We start from the raw sequence: 16,920 nt of genomic DNA on the forward strand, positions 1-16,920 counted from the left end.
CACAAAAAATGGTTGGGAGATGTCTGTAATATTATAAAAAAAAGCATTTAATATTATTTTATAAAAATGAGATTTCTTAATAATTATAAACATATTTAATATTTTGAACATATAATTTTATAAGTATTCCTTTAATATTACAAGTATTTAAATGTTAGTTGATTGCATTAATTATATATGCATTTAATTTGATCTTTCATATAAAAATATATATTCCAATTTATTCTTTTTTAACGTTGTCAAGCTTATGAATTATTGATTACCATAATAGGAAAATAAAAAAATATTTATTTTTTCAATAATTATACATACACTATCAGCCAGTTAGTTTTAGGATTTGATCTCACTAAAAAATCTTTTATGTAAAAACATTTATTACTGGTATTTACTATTTTACTATGATTTAATTTAAAGTATTTCTGTCTAAAATTATTAGTTATTTAACATTCAACTTGAAAAGTGTTTAATATTAATGTATAACAATTGTTTGGATAGAATCTGCAAAAAAACAAGAGTAGCATGTAACTGTATTTAATGTGCTTTTTCTTTTTATTTTACTTTTATTTTTAAAAAAATAAATAATCATTTCTTTAAAAAAAAAAACTTTAAAATAAATTTTGAGATGCTTTTAGTTGATGTTTGAAAAATACTAAGTAAGCTTACCACGCTTCATCTTTATAAATCGTTTCACTAGAATAAAAACTCTACTAGATAATTATTGTAATATAACATTTAATATTTAGATGAATAAGAATTTGATTTTGCTATTTTTTATTCCATTCATATATGATGTTTTAAAAAATTCTAGGTCTTAAAATTATTTGAAATTTTGATATATTTTATTGAATAATATAATTTTTTTATATTATTTATCTTTGATTTCATATTAAATGTTTTAAGAATAAAAAATAATATTTAATATAACTATTTATTTAATATCAATGTTCCTATTAAATATTTTACTCAAACTCATGTGATGAAGAAAAGTATGTCTTTAACAAATAAAAACTCATGACTTTATGCAATATCTAATATCATAAAAAATAAATATTTAATTTCTCTCTTTCAATATTATTTATTACAAATAATAAATCTAAAATTTGATTATATAAATATTTAAAATAATACAATGCAATATCTAATATCATAAAAAAATGCATTGGTCCTTGATATATCATAAAGAAATATCTTGATGAGGCACGAATCTCGAGGTAAAATCAGGTTGGAAGCTTCAAAAATTAAACCTGGGACCATCTGAACTTCAATTTCAGTAAACTTACAGCCGAACTGACCGTCTCAAAAATACAAACCCAACGCACCAAAATCAACTCAATCCGAGCACAAATAGGTCTGAATCGAAGACCCAAAGCGTTGATGGAAGGTTCAAACCACGAATTGGATTACCAAACGGTTTCCAATCATCACATGCCTATAATCGAATCGAGTGGCTCGATGAGACGAATACAACGAGCCCAATATCGCCAAATTTTGATATCATTAAAACCTTCAAATGTCTGATGAACAGTCCATAATCAAAGGATTTAATATCGGACGTCCATCGAAACCAGTCCTCATTTGTAATAAATAGCCCTTGATCATCCTCCTATTTACGGGTCACGCCACTCTAAAAAAACTATAAATAGCCCCTCATTTCTCTTAAGAGTTGACCCAAGTAGGAAGAAGAGAAGAAAAAAAGAGGAGGGAAGAAGCTTCTCCTCGACCACCGTCGGAGTTTCATCTGACTTTCAAGTGACGCTGGAGTTCTACCCAACTTTCAAGTGACGTCAAAACTCTGCCCGATCTCCAAGTGACGCTGGAATTCTGTCCGATCTCCAAGCGACTCTAGGATTCAGCCCGAATACCCAACATTATTGAATATCAAATTCTTGTTTGTAATTGAATTTCAATCCGGGAGAGAATTATTGTAATCTGATATTCCTAAATTTTAAGCACAAGCAGCCTCTTGTACCTCAATCAAACATTATTGGAATTCTTTTAACTTAGCGTGACCCCGTGATTTTTTCCTTTCTAGGGTTTCCACATAAAAATTCTGATGCTTTATTTCTCATATATTTGTGTGATGAATATCCATATAACGCTTAGACGAAAAATTCGAACCCTATCACCTCGTACATTCTAGCCCACAATAGTCCTAAATTTAGGATATAATTATTATTATTATTATTATTTGTAATGATAAATTTATTTATTTTATATTTTATAATAATTTTTTTTTTTTTTGGAAAAGCAGGCCAAGCCCGAATTTCATTAAAGTAAAGAACTAGTTACATGTGTAAAAGAAACCAAAAGACAAAATTGTGACAGCTAGCTGCAAGAGAAGCGAAAAAAAAAAAGAGCACCATTAGTGCCAAAATTACACATGTAGGCTGAAGTGAATTAACATGAAAGAGCTGGAAAGAAACTGATCCCCACCAAGCGTAACATGATAGCCTGGCAAAAAATCAAAAAACCTCAAAGCAGTTGGGGTAATATCACAGGTAGGCTCAGGAAAACTCAAAATTTCATCCTCAAGATGAGCTGGCCCCCGGTTGCAAAAAAATGCCATCAAATATGTAAATGTTGCAGATTTCGCCATCCTGGGGGGAGGATGAAACCTGCACATCATCGCCCACAGCCAACAATTCAAACAGTAGGGAGTATCCGAAAGAATATCCCTATGAGGAAACAGGATCAGAAGCACGGCATAGCCGGGGTGCCAACAGACCCCCACAAGAAAGACAAAATAAAAACCAAGCAGTTCCATCATTTGTTCCATTTAGTAAGCTTAACAGTAACCACCTGCTTGATCTGGGCTTGAATAGTTGTGGTGCTTTTAATATAGTTAGCAAATTTCCGCCCATTTCTCTCACTCCAAAAGGTGTAAACAGCAGTCCAAAGAGTCAATAGGTTAACAGATAAATTGGCATCGTTAGAAGTACCGCAATTGACTAAAAAGTCAGATACCTGACTTAAATTTGGCCTCATAAAAAAGGTATTTAAGCAAAAAGACAACATATTGGAGATGATGTAAAAAGTATAATCACACTAAAAAAATAGGTGGGTAATACTTTCCGGACAACATTGGCAAAAAATACACAGAGGATCAACATAAATCTTTCTCTTACGTAAAGCATCAGAAGTTTTGAACCCACCCATGAAACACAACCAAGCATAAATGGAAAATCTGAGAGCATAATGTTTATTCCAAAACCAATTTGCTCCATGATTTCTCATCATCCAGTATATGAAAATCTTGGATGAAATATCCAAATTTATAATTGTTTCTAGAACCCCAAGATAAGCATTTGTACCGACCAACACTATCAATAGGGATAGAGCAGATATCATTTTTAATGTTAACCGGGCAGGTGGGAGGGAAGTGCCATTCACCACAGTCAAAGAGAGCAACTAAGCGCGCATTATCAGGGAATCAACTAGTCAGAGAGTGATGGTGAGGCAGATCTTGAATACAGAGACCCTTACACTAGTGATCCCATTTAAGGCTAATGGGAGAATTGTCGGTAATTTTGAAAACAAAATTAGTTTTAGCATGCCTTGCAGTATTACAAATACTTTTCCACATAGTCGAAGAGGAAGTGGGAGGGGGTTTCCAAGGGGAGCAATATTTGGATAAGTACCAAGTAGATAGAGGGGATTCCCAATTGTATATCCGAAAAATTAGGGAGCAGTCATAGGCATATCTGATAGCCTGAAGCGTCGGAATACCAAGCCCTCCCTTGTTTTTAGGTTTGCACATATTTGCCCACGAGATCAGATGAAGCTTTCTAGCCTCAATATCCCAAAAAAACAGGAATTTTGACGATAACTTCGACAGCTGATTACAATATTAAAATTTAAAATTTTATTAATATGCATTTAATTCACGTGTTATTATTATTATTATTATTATTTTTAAGGGAATTACGTGTTATTATACCTGTAGATAAAAGGTTTCTTTCGTTGCTTTGCGACTTTGCGTGCTGCCATCCTATGCGTGTGTGCGGCACGCCGCGTGACATCACTTCTGCGGTTGCTTCCACTCAAAGGAAGAAGCCGACGAGATGCAACAGAGATTCCTTCCATATCTCATATGTAGCCCGTCCGCATGCGACTTTACTTAAGAGTTATAACGGAAAGCGCGCCACATGTTTCAACGGCAATGATGCCATCCACTGCAAAAACCAACGGCGATTACCATACTTGTCGCATGCGGCGCTCGCCTACTGAAAAACGTGTACTCGTCTCTTTTGTTCTGTGGGCCCCACCACTAATCAACGTCTCGTCCATTTCTATTTTCCTCCACCTTCCGCTAGCTTCTGTAAACCCCAACCTTTCGATTATATCCCTCTACTTTCTCTCTCTAAAGAAATGGCGGGTTCGCCGGCTGAGGTTGACGACGGAGGAAGCGGCGACGGCGAGATGACGCCGTTACAGAAGCACGTTGCGTTCTTCGACCGGAATAAGGACGGCGTGATTTACCCATGGGAGACCTTTCAAGGTTCTCTAGGATTGTTTCTTGCTTAGTTACTTGTGGTTTCGTTCTCTCCGTTTCCGATTTGTTTTTTTAGTAACGATTTTGCTTTGGTGGACTTTAGGGTTTCGGGCGATTGGGGCTGGTCTGGGGCTTTCCCTCGTCGGCCCGGTTTTCATCAATGGCTTTCTCGGCCCGAAGACTCGTTCGGTTCGTATTTAATCTTAAATTATATTCATAGATAGTTTATATGTATATTTGATCGAATACTAATCTGGATGGATATTTGAATTGAAAACTTAAAAAAATAAATTTAAGACCATGCGAATTCAGATTTTATCAAATACATAGTCAAAATGCATATCTCGATGAAGCGAACTCATTGAAAAAAGTGATCCAATCCGATTCCTAATAAGCCCAAATCAAACATATGAAGCAAAATTGGAAACTTTGAGATATTAATTAGATGATTAAATGGTTCAGAAATCTCATATACTTCTGGTTAAATCAAACATCTCTAGAAACATATCCCACGATCAAAAAATTATCTAATTCTTACATATCATTCAAGTACTTTAATGCTAAAAAAAGATCTATGATCGAGAGAATCAATAAGGGTGGTTCAATGGAGTGTTTTAGACTTTGGCTATATTTACAAAGTATGTCAAAGTAAAAAAAATATAAAGAAGCTCTCACTCATAATATAAAGAGGGAGCTTGGATCATTGACTTGCCAGTTGCCATTCAAGAGAACTTTGATGTTTAAGAATTTCAAAGCTCCAATGGAGCATTATCGTATGTTGCTATTATTGAACCGTCATCATTGTCATCCAACCATCACCATCAAACCCTTGTCATTCAACCATTACCATTGGACTATCGCTCGATTGTTGGTGTAGGAACACCGCTCGACCGCCATCATTAGATTATTACCCCACCATCACCATTAGACCACCACCATCAAAATACCATCGCTCGATTGAAGTTACCTAACCAGTGTTGTTTGATTAATATCCTTCTACCAACGATTCCCAACTACAATATTCTAACCATTATTATCTAACTACTGTCTCCCAATCATCAATCATTTCTCAACCACAGTCTCTTGACCACTATCACATGAGTATGATTCTCTAATTATGGTCATTTGACCACCGTCACTTGTCTACAATTCTCCACCCATCATCACTCGACTAAAATACTTTAATGACCATGCTCCAAATATTATTGCCTAGCTACACCAACACCCACTGATTTCGTCATTTGTCGTCACAAAAAATATCAATGAACACCATCGCTCATAAGACCGATCTATGTCGTCAAAACTAACTATGACTCTCAACATCAATACCAATATTTATATTGAACTTCTAAGTCTATGATCTCCTCTTAGAGAGAATGACTAAAACAAATAGCAAATGATCTTTTAAAGACAATCCTCATATCATAGTTAGAGTTCTGCCATGTGCAGGAATCTTCAATTCAACATGGCATGCCAAAATGATGCCTTTGAATGTGTTTGATCGAGGTTTGTAAAAGATGGTATCATAGGTTTTTACGGCATAAAATATAATTAAGTTGACTATTGCTAGAGGTTAACTTCTGCCCACCAACTTTTAGTCCCCAACCCTCGATATGATTTAAAGTTTTGGTTCTTGATGCTTATTAGAGGAGCATAGATGAGCCAAGCAGTAGTAAATTGCCTGGATGGATTGATATTTTTTTAATTAAACATATGCTTAAGCATATGTTCATGGAAATCTTGTATCGATAAAAAAAAAAAACAATCAACATTTTGAAAACTAATGTAATGATAATGATAACATCATTGTAGTGATTCCTCATCTTGGGGTTGTAGGAATAACATAAGGTGATTAACACCTAGAAAGGTGATAAGTCTGAAGCATTATGAATCTCTCTTTGACTTTAGTCATGCAAGACTACATTGTTAGGAGCATTCCATCCTCTCACAGACCAAAAAGCTGATTACAGTGCTTTCGGCTCCTCTCTGCCACGTTGACAGGATATGCCGCCACTACCACGGTGTCACTTTCTATACACTACTTCATGTAACCACTTTAGGGCATAGTTGTCTTTCCACTTTTACTCATGTATTGGTTATATAACTACACATCTATTCATTGTTCAGATGTACTGATTAAATGGAATAATGTTCTACATTTCATTCTCTCTACTGTTGTAATGAATGTGTAAGCATTCATTGTTTAAGCTTCATCATGGTATCAGAACTCTTCGCTTGCAACTGCTTCATTTCTCCGCTAATGACGGACTCATCCGTTTCAACGCCTTCAACTTCATCGCCCTCCACTACTTCTCAGCCCAACACCGATGTCCCAATCCCCTCTTCTCTTAAATTTCTTGTTTCTAATATAAAAAAATGTCATCAATATCCAACTTCTTCCTGATAATTATCCCACATGGTGTTCCTTTATATCTAAACTTTTTGCTGCAAATGGATTCTCCAGCTACCTTGACGATAGTCAGCTTCCCCCTTTTAAACATCTTCTTTCGGCTACCGGTCAACTTACACTAAAGCTCCAATATTCTTCCTGCCTCTTGGTCGGCCAAAATCTTTTGCTTGCCTTAATCTCCACCATCTTCCCTTCCATTCTACCCCACATTCTTAACCTTGACACCTGTGCCTCCATTTGGACAACCTTACAATGCCGTTTTCACTCTACCAATCGATCCAGCTCAAAAATGAGCTACACACTCTCTATGCAAGGCCAATCTATGACCAAATACCTAGTCATTGTTAAACACCTCATTGATAACATCTCAACTGCCAGTGGTTCCGTCGATATAGAGGGTGTCATTCTTTACTTCTTAAATGGTCTACCTCCCACTTATCAAGCTTTCAAGATAGTGATTCGAACGAAGCTCACACCCATTGGTCTTGATGACTTGTATTCCTTTCTCTATAGTGAGTAAGTTAATCAAGCAACTGATGCCATCAAAGACCTCAATATCACTTCCTCTGGCACAACACAGACTGTCAATTTGCTCTTGTTTTGAATCGTGGACGTGGCTGCATCCATCCTTCTCCCTCTAGCCCTCGACATCCTCGTTTCTCTAGCGACTGTCAAATCTAAGGAAAACGTGGTCACTTGGCTCTTACCTGCTGGCATCGAACAAATTTACAACACTCACCATCTTCCACATCTTCAAATGTCGCTTTGGTTGCTGATTCTGCCTCATCCCCTTAGTATTTAGATAGCGGTGCCATAGCTCATCTCGCTCCAGATCCCTCTTCTCTCGAACAATCAACTGCTTACTCTGGTACAGATCAAGTGTTGATTGGCAACGATACTCCTCTTCTTATCCTTAACTCCAACAAAGGCTTACTACCAACTCCATCCCGTAAGCAGCTTTCATTTCGTGCTTATCCCAATTGTGGGTTCAGTTTATGCATGGAGAAAAGGAGCGTTGGAATGGTCTTAGCTGAATATTTAGACAATCAAAAGAAAAGGAAAGAAAAGGATGATATTGAAACAGTTATGATTTTGGTTGAGTTTCCATTACTTAACCAAAAATACTTAACCAAAAATCATGGTGAAAAGAAAATATATGGTCTTAACTGAATATTAATATGACGAATTTTTTCAACTACATCGAATGATCTCTCAAATTGGTCAAGACTTTCCAGTTCAAAAAAATGGCTAATGATCGAGAAGTTAGACGAAGATGTTCTCATACTAGTAGAAAGCTGGGAGCTTAAGCATTGGCTTAGCTCTTGTTGCAAGTATGACGAATGGTATACTCTCGCTAAAATGGATTTCTATTTCTTACCATTGTAAGCTGATCCGCCTGCTCTGCTCAATCCTCTATTTCATGTTCCTCATCTTATCCATAAACTTCTTTCCGTTTCTCAACTAAAAAATGATAATAATTACACAATTTTGTTTGTTTCATTATTAAGGATTGAAAGACCAACCGCAAGCTCCTCCGCGGTTTGTGCCATAATTGCTTATACCCAGTCTCCACCTCAACATCCTCTTCTCCAATTGTTGTTGTTGCTTCCGTCACTCCCTCTACTCAGCTCTAACACAGACATTTGGGATATCCCAGCTCTTCTACCCTTGCCTCTTTATCAAAACAATTTCCAGTTTTAGGAATTTCTTCTTCCTCTTCCTCTATATGTAATTCTTGCGTTGTAGCTAAAAGTCATAGGCTACCATTTTCTGAGCCACAAAATTTATCCAATGCTTCACTTAAATTAATACATGCAGATATTTGGGGGCATTCTCCAATTGTTTCTCATGATGGCTATCGTTACTATCTCTTACTCATTGATGATTATTCTCGTTATATATGGCTATATCCTATTGTAAATAAATTTGATGTTACTCCCACCATTATCCAATTTAAACAACAAATCGAAAAACACTTAAATCACACTGTTCGGACTCTTTGAACCAATGGTGGAGGGGAATTCCTAAAAAAACGTTCTCAAATCATTTCTATTGCAGCAAGGTATATCTCATCAATACACTTCAGGTCACACTCCGCAGCAAAATGGGATTGCTGAACGCAAGCATATGCATCTCCTTGACACTGCACGCACTCTACTTACTAATGCAAAGCTACCCGCTCAATTTTGGACATATACCATACTCACAACTGTCTATCTCATAAATCGCCTCCCTTCGCCCGTTACCTTATTCATTTCTCCATATCAATTACTGTATCAAACACCTCCGGAATATAATCATCTTCGCTCCTTTGGTTGTCGCTACTATCGATGGCTTCGACCATAGTCAGCTCATAAGCTCGGTCCTCGGTCTACTCCCTGCATTTTTCTAGGCTATGTCATAGCTCAAAAGAGATACAAATGTTACAATCCTAGCACATGTTGCTCCTTTGTGTCCCACCATGCCGAATTTGATGAGCATACATTTCCTTCCCTCTACAACCATATCCAGCCTTTTTCTTCTGCAGTCACTCCACCACAATTAGCACCATTTCCACCATACTTCCAACCATCAATCCCACCTACTGCAACCAACACTTCTACAAAAGCCCCCTCTCCTCTATCATCTCCGTCCATTCTACCCAATCCTTCCCCTTCTTCATAATCTACTTCATCATCATCCTCAACATCTGCTACTCCAGCCATTCTTCCTACCCATCACCCTATGGTCACCCCCTTACAAATAGGTTCTCTCAAACCTCATACCATACTCGATCTCCAACATAGCATACAATCAACCCCAACTTATTATACATCTGCTGTCAAACTTCTTGAATGGAGGCATGCTATGCTTCTAAATTCAGAGCCTTTCAAGAACAAGGAACATGGTCTTTAGTTCCACCACCCGACAATCAACTCATCATTGGTTGCAAATGTATATATAAAATTAAGAGACACTGATGGTTCCATAGCTCACCTCATGGCTCGAGGATTCAAATAGGAATTCAACATTGATTATCATAAGACTTTTAGCCCAGTTGCTAAATTTCCCACTATCCATATGTTGCTCATCATTGCTTTACATCACAATTGGTCCATTTTTCAACTAGATGTGGTTAATGCCTTTCTCCATGGCAAACTCACTGAGACCATTTACTTGTTCCAACCTCCTGGATTTCATGACACCAACCATCCACATTATGTTTGCAAGCTTCATAAAGCCATTTATGGCCTGAAACAGACTTCTCGACAGTGGTTTGCCACCTTATCTTTATATCTCATTACCCAAGGCTTCCATACAAGTTCAGCTGATACTTCCCCTCTCATCTTCCATAACACTACCACCACTATTTATTTCTTGATCTATGTGGATGGATGATCTACTTGTAACTAGTAATGATTACAAGTTCATTTCCACTCCATCTAGAACTTGCAACTCAAATTCTAGATCCACAACCTTGATCTGCTTTCTCAATTCCTTGGAATCGACAATATTCGCACTGCTGATGAGTATCATTTGTCTGAACAAGCCTCCACTCAGGACCTCTTAAAGACTGCAGCTATGCTGTCCTGCAAGCCACTATCTACTCCCTTACCCTTCAAATGGCCAAGCGATCCTGCTTTGCAACTTCTATTCAGTCAACCCGCTTTATTCTGTCAGTTAGCTAGTTCTCTACAGTACCTTACCACAACCCTACCTAATATAACATTTGATATTAATCGCTTATGCCAACATATGCATCAACCACTAAGGCAAATATGAGTTTATCCGCTTTCTCTGACTCTGACTCTGACCGGGCCAGTAACACTCAAGATAGGAAGTCTAATACCGGATATTGTATCCTACTTGGTACTGCTCTGGTTACTTGGTCCGTCAAGAAGCAATCTACCATCAATCGCTCATCGATAAAGGCTGAATACCATTCCTTTGCTGCCGCTGCAATTGACCTTATCTGGATCAGATGATTATGTCAAGATTTTTGCATACATTTAGACTCTACTCCAATTTACTGTGACAATGTCTCCGCAATGTCCATTGCTTGTAATTCAATCTTTCATGCTCGTACGAAGAACATCGATCATCACTTTATCTGAGATTGCATTCAAGCTAAACATATCGCAATTCATCATATTTCCACCACAGACCAGCTTGCTGACATTTTCACTAAATCATTGTCGGCTTCAAACCTCCATCTTCTTCGCACCAAGCCTCCCCTCAACTTGTGGGACGGTGTTATGAGCATTCCATCCTCTCACACAGCAAAAAGCTAATTACAGAGCTTTTGGCTACTCTTTGCCACACTGTCAGGATATGCCGCTACTACCACCACTGTGTCACTTTCTATTTACTGCTTTATGTAACTACCTTGGGGCATAGTTGTTGATAGGAAATACTTGAGTTCACAAGCAAACTTATCTCCAATTGGTGAAATCAGTGAGAATAATGCAAAAACTGAGCGAAATCAGCCCCAAAACGATTGATTGCAATAAGAGAAACAAAGCCAAGCAAACACAAAACAAGATACAATTGATCCTCAATTCGAGAGGAGGACCGTCTCTCCCAAATCTCTTGACAAGAGAGTCTAGAGCACAATGCCAAGAAACCCTAATTTGCAATCAAACAAAACATGAAAAACTCTCCCAATCCCCCTCATCCTCTTCAATACAAAACTTTCCTAATCAATTTTTCCTCCCAAAGCCCTAGCCGTCCCCCTCTATTGAATTTTGAAATCCATATTGATGGGTGGGACCCATCGATTTGGGTGGACACAATAGAGGAGGCGGAACTTGTCCGCCTCCTATAAACTTGAGCCGGCCTTTGGGCTGGCATTGAACCGTCGGCATAACAGTTGTCTTTCCAATTTTAGTCATGTCTTGGTTATATAAGTACACATGTATTCACTGTTTACATATACTGATTAAATGGAACCGTTCTACATTTCATTCTCTCTACTGTTGTAATGAATGTGTAAACATTCATTGTTTAAGTCTATCATAGAGTACCTCATGGCTCCAGGCCTAACTCAGAGAATTATTGGAACAACTCCAGCTAGATGAATCATTTGTTATGTGACAGTTCTCAATAATTGACGCCTTGTCTAGACGTTGTCCGGGTTCAGGAAGGATGATTTCTTAAGCTTTTTTGAATAAATCAGTTCTATAAGAAAGCTTTGGAGGTGGTGATTATCCTTTGTGTTTTGAAGACTCAGTATTTAGACAAGTTGGACGATGTTGTGAACATCATCAATGGATGAAAAAAATTGCTCCTTATCATAGATGGTATCCATCATTGCTGGTAACACTCAAGGTTAAGGATATGTCTAGCTCCACTAGCGACGAGTCAACTTCTCCAAGCTCAAAGAATTATATGTTTTCATGCTTTTTTTTTTTTTTGGAATGGGTTATCTATCCGCTGCTATCCTCGGAAGGGCGTTTGGCGGTGTGGCTAATCCTCGGCTAACCTAGAAGCAGAAATCTACTGACCCGCACTTGATTGGGCCCCACTTAAGAGGCGTTGCCTCTCGAGGGGATTCGAGCACGGGTTGGGATTTTCCCAACCGTACTCGCCCACCAACCAAGCTAAACAACGGTGGGTTTCATGCTTTATCTTGCTTCTCAAGTTAATTCCCTCATAGGTGTTGTCTATTCTCATTTGACTCTATCATGGTGACCTCCTGAATAATTTTGATGATCACGAGGATGTCATCAAGAGTCTTTCATGGACATGAGATGAAATTGCTTTAAAATAGAAGTCTCGTGATTGTACTCTTAACACATTGACGTGGCTATTTGTCAACTTTTTCAAATTAATTTGTTTTTTTATTAGCTAGGAGCATATATGGCAAAAAGTTCCCTCGTAAAGGCACTGAGTTAACATTATTTGAGTGATGGTGGCTACCAACATCTTTTCTGTACTCGAAGAACCATATGTCCAAATATTGTATATCCAAAAAATTTCACCAGAATTGAGTGATGAAATGTCTATAGCAAATCCTTTTAGAACTTCTTGAAGTACAAGAGTGTGAAGAGTTCTTCAAGGACTTTTTTGGACACTAGGAAATTGAGTGATAAATCATTGAAGTGGTACCTTCTTGAACGTAATAAAGATCATAAAATATTTTAGCGTGTTTCTAATAATAATTAGATAAATTATTGATTCAAATCTAGTGATGCGGTTAATGGGATATGAATATAACATGGACATCTCAAAACTTAGGAGATGATAGAGCCCTTGTAATCTTGATTGAAAAAGCTTTTTTCAGATGAGCCTTACACTCTGTAAGATGGCAAAGAAGATGAGTCATAGTTGTGTTCACCTTAGGCAGATAAGAGTTTTCATCTTCAAACAAAGTCGCAATAGTTATTATTGGATTCAAGTAGGCTTAATGTTTGATGGACATGATAGATTTCAATCTACGAGGGGAAGGAGGAAGAGGAGCGGCTTGCAAAGAGCACTCAAATGTGTGTTTATATCAACTTTGTTAAATGATTTAGTGCTGTGTTAGTTTGGTAAATTGTACCAAGCCTGACCTTCTCACCATTGGCTAGTTAAACATTTCTTTTCTCTATCAATTTAGGGACTACTTAGATGAAAGTAAAATGCATGTAAAGTATTCCTTTTGCAGTGATTTTGAAAATATTAATGTTTGGTTGGATGAAAAAGTAATACGGTGTATTCTAAATATAATACAATGTATTATAGTTAATTTTTTAGGTATAGTAAACTCGTATAATTTTGAGTGAAAATCATTTTCATCGCAATCAACCTCGCCGGCCACCACCCGCTTGCCGGCGGTTGCAACCAGTACCATTTAAGTAAATATAAGATAATACATAGGTGTTATAAATTTAAGTATTTTGGAGCTCTAACATATAAACAAAAAATAGAGATATATATGAGGATATAACTCATACATGTAAAGTTTGATGATTACAAATAGAGAAAGGTCGAAGCGCTTTATGTGATAAGAAAATATCATAAAGGTTTAAATATAAATTTTTAAAATCATAATTAAGCTGATGATATTGTATGGCTCTGAACATTGGGCTGTTAAAATTTAATTCTTATTAAATTGAGTGTTGCATAAATAAGAATGTTTAAATAGTTATGTGATAAAATTAATAAGAATAAATTAATGAATGATTATATAAGAAGAAGTATTAGAGTAATTTATATTGATGATAAGATTAGCTCTAGATGATTTGAGCATATATATAATGTATAATAGCTCAAACTATTAACGATCTAGATATTGTCCACTTTTGCCTAAGAGCCTCACGGTTTTGTCATGTTGGTGTAACTTTTCATAAGGTTACCCATCCCAAAATTTCTCTGGGATGAGCACACTTAACTACAGAGTTTTTTAATGAAATTTCAACTATTATACCAAAAAACACCTCGATGTTTAAGAGTATAACATCTTTTACTTACACGGTTTCACAATCTCCCCCATTTAAGTAACTGATGTCATCGTCATTATCTTTATCCCATAATCATCTACCAGATATATATGATTCTAAAGGCGACCCCTACAAGTTCAAGTGGTGATTCCCATTATATAGCACTTTGTCCCATATAGGGTTTAAGAGGTGGCTCCAATGGAGTAGCACTTTGTCTTATATGTCATTTAGTTCCCATCTTTTGGTTATTGTATTACTCTGATACTATTTTTAACAACCCAAACTCTTAACAATCGAAATATTATCCTCTTTGACCTATGGGCCTCACGGGTTTGTCCTATTGGTGTAACTTCCCAAGAAATCAACAATCCTAAGATTTTTCTCTAGGATAAGCACGCTTAAGTGCAGAGTTTTTTAATTAAATTTTAACCATCACATCAAAAGATGTCATGATGTTTAAAAGTTTAGCTTATTTTACTTAAGAGGTTTCACATAATGAAAGGTAAACTATTTATGTAGTAAACAAGTTGATAAAATTAATGTCAAATGATTATGAAAGAAGGGACGACCTAATGTTGTATGAGTACTCATGCATAATGATTTGTTAAAAATGATCATGACTAAATTAAAAATAAGTATTCATAATACCGGCTCAAAATTATTTGGATAAAGCTAATGGGATGTGGATGAATATTGATTGCAATATAGTAATTATATTAATACATTTTTTTCATGCAGGGAAAAATCCCTTCTCCTCTCTTTCCAATCTATGTGAAGAACATTAGCAGAGGCAAGCATGGGAGTGATACTGGTGCCTATGATGCACAAGGAAGGTAAATCAAAGGGCAAGTTGCTCTGAACTTCGATGAACTATATGATGATTTCATAACTATAACTTTGTAGGAATTATTACTTGATTCAAATCTGCATCTTCTTAAAATGAAGGGAAAAGTCACTAGTAAAAGCTTTAGTTAAACTTGCTACACTTCCTTTGAGTTTCATTGTAAATCAGCAGACCTTAAGGCAACTACTTATTTGCTTAAGGATTCGTTTGAGACGGCTTCTTCACTGTTTTTTAAAACAGTTTTTTTATAAAAAAATTTTAGTTCAAAAAATTTTTGTGCTAGAAAATCCAATGAACTTTGGCACTTTCTTCATGCTAACCCTAAGCATAAACATGATTAAAAAAATTAGTTTTCTCTATGATTTAAATTGTTTGACATCATTTGTGATAAATTAGGTTTGTACCAGCAAAGTTTGAGGAGATATTTCAGAAGCATGCTCATACCAACCCTAATGCTTTGACTTCTGCTGAATTGTTGGAGATGATTCGGGCTAATCGAGATCCTAAGGATTACAAAGGATGGTGAGATTTCTGAAATGAACTGAATCTAAGAAATATATATTTTTTGTAAATAAATAAATTTTTAGGCTTCATTTTGGATAGTTTTCTTACTTTTTATACAACAATTTTTTAGTACAAAAATTTCTTTAAAGCAGTAAAAAAATAGTTGCCAAAAGTTGTCCCATACGAAGCCTTAGGCAGTTTGGTTGCTTTCAAGAAATTTATGTAATAAAAAGCTGCTGTAGAAAACATTAAGAAAACTATTACAAATGAACCCTTAGGTTTGGTTTGTGACAGTTTTCTTATTGCTTTATGTATTTTCTTAGTACAAATTTTTTTGAATTTGAAAATTTTGTACTAAAAAGTTACTTCAGAAAACAGTAAGAAGGCTGTAGCTTCATTTGGGACAACTTTCTTACAGCTTCTTAAAGCTGCTTTTTAGTATAAAATTTTTAATTTTCAGAGCTTTTAAGTATAAAATTTTTTATTTTTGTACTAAAAAGTTACTTTAAGAATCAATAAGAAAGCAGTCTCAAACAAAACCTTAGTCTCTTGCAGCTTAGTGATTTTTTTTTTTGTTTCAGGGTTGGTGCCTGGGTTGAGTGGAAGGTCTTGTATTCACTCTGTAAAGATGATAATGGTTTGCTTCCTAAGGAAACAATAAGAGCTCTTTATGATGGAAGCTTGTTCTTCAAGATGGAGGAGGAGATGGCATCTTCAAAGAAGAAGGCATGATTATGTAATGTGAAAAATTAAAATAAAAATAAAAACTTTTTAAATATCTATTTGGGGAAAAATATTAAATCATGATATATTGGCTGTAGAAAAAATTGTGTCAAGATATCAGGGATGGGTTTAAATATCATTGGATTAGCTTTAAGATTTGTGTAATAGAAATTATTCATATATAATCTTAGTCTTAAAGTTTATCAAATGATATTTAAGTCCTTATGATGTAATTTGTATACAGATATTATTACATAATTGTTAAATTTCTTTTAATTAAAATTTTTTTTTTAACGTAAAAATTATATAACTTATCTAAAATTCTTTATTTTTTAACATATATTTTAACATAGAATAATGATTTTGAATAAAAAAGATTTCCTCCAACTAGGGGTGTCAAAAATTGACATGACCCAAAACCCTATTCGGATCCGGCTCGAAAAAATTCGGGTTCGGGTCAACCTGTTTGTTAAACGGGTCGGGTTCGGGTTCATTTTTTTACCCGTTTGAAAAAATTGGTCGGGTTCGGGTTGACCCGGAAACTCGA

At 35.9% G+C, this 16,920-nt stretch overlaps 1 protein-coding gene across 2 annotated transcripts; it reads left to right on the forward strand.

Moving 5' to 3' along the window:
• Positions 1-4,326: 4,326 nt before the first annotated feature.
• LOC110097998 (probable peroxygenase 4) lies at positions 4,327-16,598 on the forward strand. Of its 2 annotated transcripts, XM_020824690.2 has the most exons (5): positions 4,327-4,498; positions 4,596-4,681; positions 15,041-15,135; positions 15,543-15,668; positions 16,232-16,598. In XM_020824690.2, exons 1-5 carry the CDS (start codon positions 4,369-4,371, stop codon positions 16,380-16,382), a joined length of 588 nt encoding a protein of 195 aa, XP_020680349.1. In that variant the 5' UTR covers positions 4,327-4,368; the 3' UTR covers positions 16,383-16,598. The 2 variants fall into 2 exon arrangements, with proteins under 2 accessions (XP_020680349.1, XP_028550671.1); XM_028694838.1 differs by lacking the exon at positions 15,543-15,668.
• The last annotated feature ends 322 nt before the right edge of the window (positions 16,599-16,920 follow it).

Source organism: Dendrobium catenatum, unplaced genomic scaffold (assembly GCF_001605985.2).
Source record: "Dendrobium catenatum unplaced genomic scaffold, ASM160598v2 fragScaff_scaffold_576, whole genome shotgun sequence".
NCBI classification, from domain to species: domain Eukaryota; kingdom Viridiplantae; phylum Streptophyta; class Magnoliopsida; order Asparagales; family Orchidaceae; genus Dendrobium; species Dendrobium catenatum.